At 40.6% G+C, this 7,832-nt stretch overlaps 1 protein-coding gene across 1 annotated transcript in view; it reads left to right on the top strand.

Annotated features, from left to right (window-relative positions):
* Positions 1 to 1,011: 1,011 nt before the first annotated feature.
* SGCZ (sarcoglycan zeta) overlaps positions 1,012 to 7,832 on the top strand; it is a 393,503-nt gene continuing 386,682 nt past the window's right edge. Inside the window, exon 1 of the mRNA XM_054028998.1 lies at positions 1,012 to 1,206. Coding sequence (XP_053884973.1) covers positions 1,012 to 1,206 — 195 coding nt within the window. The remainder of the gene's footprint in view (positions 1,207 to 7,832) is intronic.

Below are 7,832 nucleotides of genomic sequence, written 5' to 3'. Positions count from 1 at the left end.
TCAGGGCATCTGGGTTTTAAAAAGGAGCTCACTTCAGTTTCTGGTGTGAGTGTGAGGAGCTGGGAGCAAGAGGCGCAAGGAGCTGAGAGTGAGAGGGTGTGCTGCTGGAGGACTGAGGAGCACAAGTGTTATCAGACACCAGGAGGAAGGTCCTGTGGTGAGACTAAGGAAGGTGTTTGGAGGAGGCCATGGGGAAGTAGCCCAGGGAGTTGTAGCTGTCATGCAGCTATTACAGGAGGCACTATAGACAGCTGCAGTCCACAGGGCCCTGGGTTGGAACCCGGAGTAGAGGGCGGGCCTGGGTTCCCCCCAAACCTCCCAATTGACCTGGACTGTAAGTTCTCCCAGAGGGGAAGGTCTCTGGGCTGTTCCCCAACCCACATGGTGAATCTCTGAGGCAAGAAAATCCGCCAATAAGCACAGGACCCACCAAGATAGAGGAGGAACTTTGTCACAATACCTGATAAAATAGTGAGAATGTCACTTGTAAAATTTTGTTCTAAGCCAAAGCATGACACTATTTTTCTTTTTCCATATTAAAGATATGAATGACTTACCTTTCAAAAATGACTTTCTGTGACACACTCATCTATGAAGAAGCCAATAAAACTGTATTTGAGCCAAGCACATATGGTCTATTTTCTTTTCTACATTTTTTTTCCTCCTAGTTTCCCATATTTTCCACATACTACTGAAACTTGTAGCCTGACTTAGTTATAATCACATCTGTTCCTCCATTAGTCACTTTATAATCCATGATAATAAGAAAAAGAATGCTTTATATCAAAGAGCAGCAAATAGCTAAAAATCACATGGGTACTAAAAGCCTAGCTCAAACAAATTGGTATAGTTGAATTTGGCTCAATGCATTTTTTTTTTTTAACACAGTTCAGTGGCTGTAATATGATGTTTTTGGAAACCTATTCAGATAATCTTCATAGAATAAAATCTATCAAATGATGATTTTTCATTTTCTTACATTTATTTTGTCTCTCCCCTCCCCCCCTCCAGATGACACGAGAACAGTATATACTGGCAACACAGCAGAATAGCCTGCCAAGGATTGAAAATCCGCAACTTTATCCAGTGGGAATTTATGGATGGCGAAAGAGGTGCTTATACTTCTTTGTCCTTCTGCTGTTGGTTACCATGATTGTTAACTTAGCAATGACAATATGGATTTTGAAGGTTATGAATTTCACAGTGGTAAGTACCACCATGATTTTACATCTCTTGATCTTCATGTTAATAGCTTGTCCTTTTTTCAGTGCACATTCATTTATTCTTTAATGTGAAAGTTATTTTTAATGAGAGATTCTACTAAACTATCAGCATACACATTGCACATACACTATGGAACATTATAGATGAATTGCTTAATTAAAAATGGAAGGTTACAATTTTTTGGTTTGTTTATTGATACTGGAAATTAGGAAAAATGACTTGTCAGTTTACATCATGTGAATCTGGAGAATGGGCATTTTAACAACTAATTGGCTTTATTATTCATGTTAATATGTCAAGGTGGTGGTTGTTTTTTTTTATGGATCATATCACTCTACTGTATTACAACATATCACTCTACTGTAGGAAGACTTAGTGACTTCCTTGTCTCTGTAAATCTATGGAACTGCTTATGTATATATAAATATTTTAAATGTGTTTACAGACTTTGCTTGAGATGATGCAACATTCTTATTCAGATGATAAGCCAAATTCAGGGGATGTTAAAAATACAGCTAAAGGATATTTAAATCAGTTATAAAGATGTATTTAAAATGCATAAGAATTCCTCTGTATGCTTGTCTTGATGATACATTGTACCATACTGAAGCCAGGGCAGAAAAGGCCATACTGGTGAAATATTCAAAACAAAAACCTTTGTTCCTGGGACTTATTTGGCTTTCAGGACTACAGCCTACCACAGAACTACCTAATTTAGAATTTTAAGTATTGGAAAACTAAAATACCTTAATTACAGCTGTACAAAAATGAAATGTGAAAACACTGTTCTTTCTATGCCTAATGTAAAATGATCAGTGGAACTGGAGTCATGAGTCATAGGGGGCATGTTCCTTGGAGGAACCACTGTTGATGGGAAACCAAGGGAACGGGGAAGGAGGGGAATTATGTTGGAAGCCACTCAGCCAGTTGGACACAGGGTTTATAAAGTTCCAGTTGTTCAATTCTTTGCAAATAAAATCTGGTGGCAAAGTCTGATCAGGGAGCAGCTGGCCGAATGAGTCATGTAACTTGGTCTGGATTTTGCAGACACAAACCTAGTCCAGTGATGTGCCTGGTAGAAGGAGGAGTTTGAGCTGTACACAGACCTGGCCATGCAGGAGGACAGCAACAACAGGAAATTAAAACTATTAGTTTACCTTATTGGGGAACAAGGCAGCGAGATCTGCACCGCTGTGAACCACACTGCCTCAAGCCTCCCAGCAATCTTAGGAGCCCCAGGGACTTATTGCTCCCCAAAGCAGGACAAAACTGTGGAGTGACACAGGCTTTTCACTAGAGAACATTCTAAAGTGGAGGGATAGACTCCATGTTACTGCCTTACAAACACTAGCTGCTACATGCAATGTTTGAGTCTTGACAGACTCCCTAATTTGGGACAGGATAGTCTGTGGCACTTGGGATCATCCTATCTAGGAGCGCCTCCTCTGGGAAGGCAATCTCACATTAAACAGATGCTTAGGCATGTGGCATGTAGTGGAAGCCTTGAGGGGAAAGATGAAATCCCTAGAAAGTGCATCACATCCCCAGAACTACACGTGGGGTGAGGCAACAGGAAAGGAAAGCAGTTGGCTTCCATAAACATAGCAAGATGTTTTTCCTGTGTGAGACATCATGAGCAGGTAAAGGAGAAGGTGCCCCAAGGTAGGACAGCATTACAAGGAATGTGGCAAGGTTGAACCATCTTGTGCAAGAGGGGAGATATGATTGCTCTCTATAAATATATCAGAGGGATAGATACCATGGAGGGAGAGAAATTATTTAAGCTCAGTACCAAAGTGGACACAAGAACAAATGGATATAAACTGGCCATCAGGAAATTTAGACTTGAAATTAGATGAAGGTTTCTAACCATCAGAGGAGTGAAGTTCTGGAATAGCCTTCCAAGGGGAGCAGTGGAGGCAAAAGACATATCTGGCTTCAAGACTAAGCTTGATAAGTTTATGGAGGGGATGGTATGATAGGATCGCCTAATTTTGGCAATTAATTGATCTTTGACTGTTACCGGTAAATATGCCCAATGACCTGTGATGGGACACTAGATAGGATGGGATCTGAGTTACTACAGAGAATTATTTCCTGGGTGTCTGGCTGGTGAGTCTCTCCCACATGCTCAGGGTTTAGCTGATTGCCATATCTGGGGTCAGGAAGGAATTTTCCTCCAGGGCAGATTGGCAGAGGCCCTGGGTTTTTTTCACCTTCCTCTGCAGTGTGGGGCATGGGTCACTTGCTGGAGGATTCTCTGCACCTTGAAGTCTTTAAACCACAAGTTGACGACTTCAATAGCTCAGACATAGATCAGGGGTTTGTTACAGGAGTGGGTGGGTGAGATCCTGTGGCCTGTGTTGTGCAGGAGGTCAGACTAGATGATCATATGGTCCTTTCTGACCTTAAAGTCTATGAGTCTATGGGCAGAGGAAGGTCTTGGAAAGATTGTCAGATTTGTACAAGAGGGGGATGGCACATTAGACAGCGGTGGTAACATGGTGAGACTCTCCTGGGCTCTGAGAGAATATCAGTTCAAGCTGTCAGGACAAGAAAGTAACAAGGGATGGTACCATCCTCCATGCATGGAACCATATTAATAGGAACTCGCCTTTTGTGATTTCAGCTGAATACTGAGGCCTCCTGCACAGTGATTTCTTGGGATGAGTTGGACTTGAACACACCCATTACAAAGAGCAGTCACAATGTAAAATGAGAACACAGTGGAACCCAAAGGAAAATGTGACCTCATAGTGACTAATCTGAGAAGTAACAGATGGTACCAACTGAAGTTTGCGGTGGTGGATGGTAAGCACCCCAGACCTCACTTGGGAATACAGCCATACAAATCATGGATCCGATCCGGTAGTAAATATGCAAACAGAGTGACTATGGCACTATGTAGTCCAGTGGGCCAAGGAGTTCAAAAATGTGTAGCCCAGGAGTATTATAGGGCCTCTAGAGGATAGTGCAGCCTAGTGGTGGTAAAGATGTCATCAGGTATGTTGTTCATCTGCATAGACCCAAAGCCACTGAAACCGGCATTGAAAATATCCACTGCCCACAATAGATGAAATCTTGCTAGAACTTTCCTAATCCAGAATCTGTATGGTCTGTGATGTAATGAATGGGTTTTGACCCATAAGCCTGGTTAAAGAGTCAGTATGCTGACTACCTGTGCAACATTACTTGGTCGCGACAGATAGCTATGCATACTGATGAATATAAGCCCAGTGCCAGAGGTGTTCCAGAGAAGACTCATCAAGTGCTGTAAGAAAAAAATTGCAGATGATATCCTCATTGTAGGTGAAAGAAGCCATGATACAGAAGCTGAATGAGACCCATGACAGGAAATGACAAGTTTTTCTACAGCGATGCAGGGACAGGAACATAAAACTGAATGCAGATAAAATGTGACTCAAACAGCATGAGGTGACATACATTGAACATCTGCTCACATCAGAGGGATGGAGAGCTGATCCCATCAAAATGAAGACAATCAGACATTCCAGCTCTAGCAGATCTGAAAGGGGTACATAGGTGCTGGAATTAGGGGTGCTGAGTGTACTGCACCCCCTGGCTTCAAGTGGTTTTCATCATATACAGGATTTACAGTTTGGTTCAATGGCTCTCAGCACCCCTTATACAATTTGTTCCAGCACTCCTGAAGGGGTACAGCACTTTATAGGAATGATATATTTTCTGTCCACACTTCTCTGCAATAGAGGAACCCATATGTCAGCTCCTGTACAAGTGTCTGTCAGCTCACAAGGCAGGATGTTGAGAGGGACTTGGCAGGTCCCTAACAGTAAGCATTTGACATGCTGAAACAAATGATAATGGATGCCCCTGCCCTGAAGTACTACCAGCCAGGAGAGACACTGCCACTCCAGTGTGATGCATCAGAGGATTGGGTGTCGCTCTTTTGCAGAAGCAGCCAGCAGACCCCTGTCAGAGACTGAACAAAATAGAAAAAGAGCTTCTGGCTATGATTTTGGAGTGGGGGTGGGTTCCATCAGTACACCTATAGCCAATAATAGTGCAGTAAGCTTAGACACCCCTAGAAACAATATAGAAAAAATGTCAAAGCCCCTTCTTGCAACATATGTTGGTGCAGCTCCAACACTACCAGGGAGATCAGATGTTGTATCCATATGTACCCAGTATCAGCGAGCTGGAGGAAGGGGATCAGGATATTGAATCCATGCTGCACTATCTCCTGGTCTCAACACTGAAGCTGATGGAAATCAGAGGCTATGGAAAAGCCCAATTGCAAGCAGACAAAAGAATGATAAGAGTAGGATGGCCAGAAAACAAAAGCCAAGGTTCTGGTAGGAGCAAACCATATTTTCAAATTAAAGATTAGTTGAGTATGCAGGATAGAATCATATTTTGAGGACAGGAAGTTGTCTCCACCTCATTCCATAAGCATGTTGTGCAAAACATGCAGGCTTCACACCTTGGCATTGACAGCTGTCTTAGACAGGCTTGAGAGTATATTTACCAGCCAGGAATGAATACACATCTCTGCTCCTTGATAGCAGGGTGTGATGCCTGCTGGTCATGTGATAACCACCAGCAGAAAGAGACTGTTACCACATGATCTGCCCACCAATGAATGGAGGCCTGCTGCAACCAGAAGGATGGAGAATCCACCAAGAGGAGATGGCCAACAATCCATGAAAGCAGGCAATGTTGTATAGCAGGTTAGCAAAGAACCTACTGACCCCGAAGACGAATGCTCCTCACAACTCATAAGCCTACTCCTTCTGGTTTCTCTCTGTTGGCTAGATCCTCACAGGAGGAACTGGCTCTAGAGCCTCTGTCATTCACCTGTTGAGAAGACCAAACTATCTCAAAAACTATGCAACCACATGAGTCTATAGTAAAGATGAAACTCCAGCTTAGCTGTGTGCTAAAAACCTCTGGCAGAAGAGACAGAACCTGGAGTCTGGGTATCAATTATTTGTTTTTAATTTTATATTAAAATGTTTGTAAAACAGGGACGATATATCCTGGTCAGTGGAACTGAAGTGTCACAGGAGGAATAGGGAATGCAGGGAGTTAGGTTAAAGGACAACTCAGCCACATGGAGAGAGAAGTCCACAGGCTTTAATAAAGTTCCTCTTGTTTAACTTACCTTGCATTCAGCTTCACTCTTTGGGAATAAAACATCTAGAAGCTTTACTGGAAAGTTAATAATTTGTAATAGAATATAGAATCAAATCTCACATTTAGTGTGCAATGGAAATCTATCTGTTTCAGTGCTTCTGCTTACTATTTAGCAGATTGAAGCCTTTGGTTTAGTAGTTTTAGCAGTATGCATGTGGCTAATATAATTAAATGAACGGGAGCTTAATGATTTCACTAAGATAACATCTGAAGTGTAATACACTTTATACCTAAATGCAGTCTTTCATGACTATGCTGGATATTGTAGTTCAAAAATCACTTAGTTAATGTGGATTTTTAACAGTCCTGAAATATTACAAATCCAATTAGATTATATTTAGTTGACACATGTGAATTCATCTTTAATCCTCCTGTTAAGAGTAAAAATAATTTTATATTTTTCACCAGTCCTTACTCTTGTATTCAAGTAAGCAATTGTTAATAGCATAAGAAGAAAAAAAAAATCACCCCACCATGACATTAAAAAGCAGAAAATAATGTGCAATTTGTGCAGCTAACGTTACTGATCTACCAGCATTATATTTCACTTTCATTATTGCATTTGCTGTCCCATAAATGCAAATTCATATCTGTTAACATTTCTTATTTGAACAAGCTGGATGTGTTATTGTTATCAAAAGATTCTGTACCAAGGTAGACTGGAAAGATCATTTTATTTTATGGTGGTTCCATTAGTATATCATTTTTACCAGCATTTGTATATAGTACATCATTGTTGACACTGGATTATTAACCTTTATTCTTCACATGGTGGATGTGTAATAGCTTTGTTTGGTGATATATATTATTTTGGGACTGATTAGTTTCTCACTCCAAACATTTATATATATTCATGACATATCATCTGGTTAGCCTGTTACAGAAAACAGGGTTTATAGATTTAAATCTTGACTGTGGTTTATGATCTTCTAATTCTGAATGACTGTTCCTTCTCAAATTTGTATATTTTATAGTTTGCAAATATTTTTATTAACAGTGTGTTAGTCGTAGTATTTCGAATGCAGTGATAATACATAATTTAAGAAATATCATAAATCTTAATATCGCACTTATCCATGTGTGAGAGCTTGACAGGGAATGGGTTCCTATCAGTAAAGAATCTGGTTGAACACTGTGTTCACAGTTAAACCCCCACATGAAATCCCTTTGTATCAAACACTGTGAAGTCGGTGACAGAAAATCCTCCCAAAAAATTGTTGAGAAAATTCTAATTTGTAAATCTGAAAAAAAATCTATTCTGTTCATGGGCAGTCATGAGCAAAATAAGACTACATTTTTCAGATAAATTATATGTTCTGACATGTTAGCTCAGCACTATTAGCTCCAATCTTGTCTATTTAAATTTTCTAGCATATTAGTATTTCGCTGGTTTTGGAGGGGTAGCCATGTTAGTCCATCTCAGGAAAAACAAC

Source organism: Malaclemys terrapin, chromosome 5 (assembly GCF_027887155.1).
Source record: "Malaclemys terrapin pileata isolate rMalTer1 chromosome 5, rMalTer1.hap1, whole genome shotgun sequence".
NCBI lineage: Eukaryota > Metazoa > Chordata > Testudines > Emydidae > Malaclemys > Malaclemys terrapin.
The sequence above is the reverse complement of the archived record's forward strand: the minus strand, read 5'-3'. Positions and strand labels throughout refer to the sequence as shown.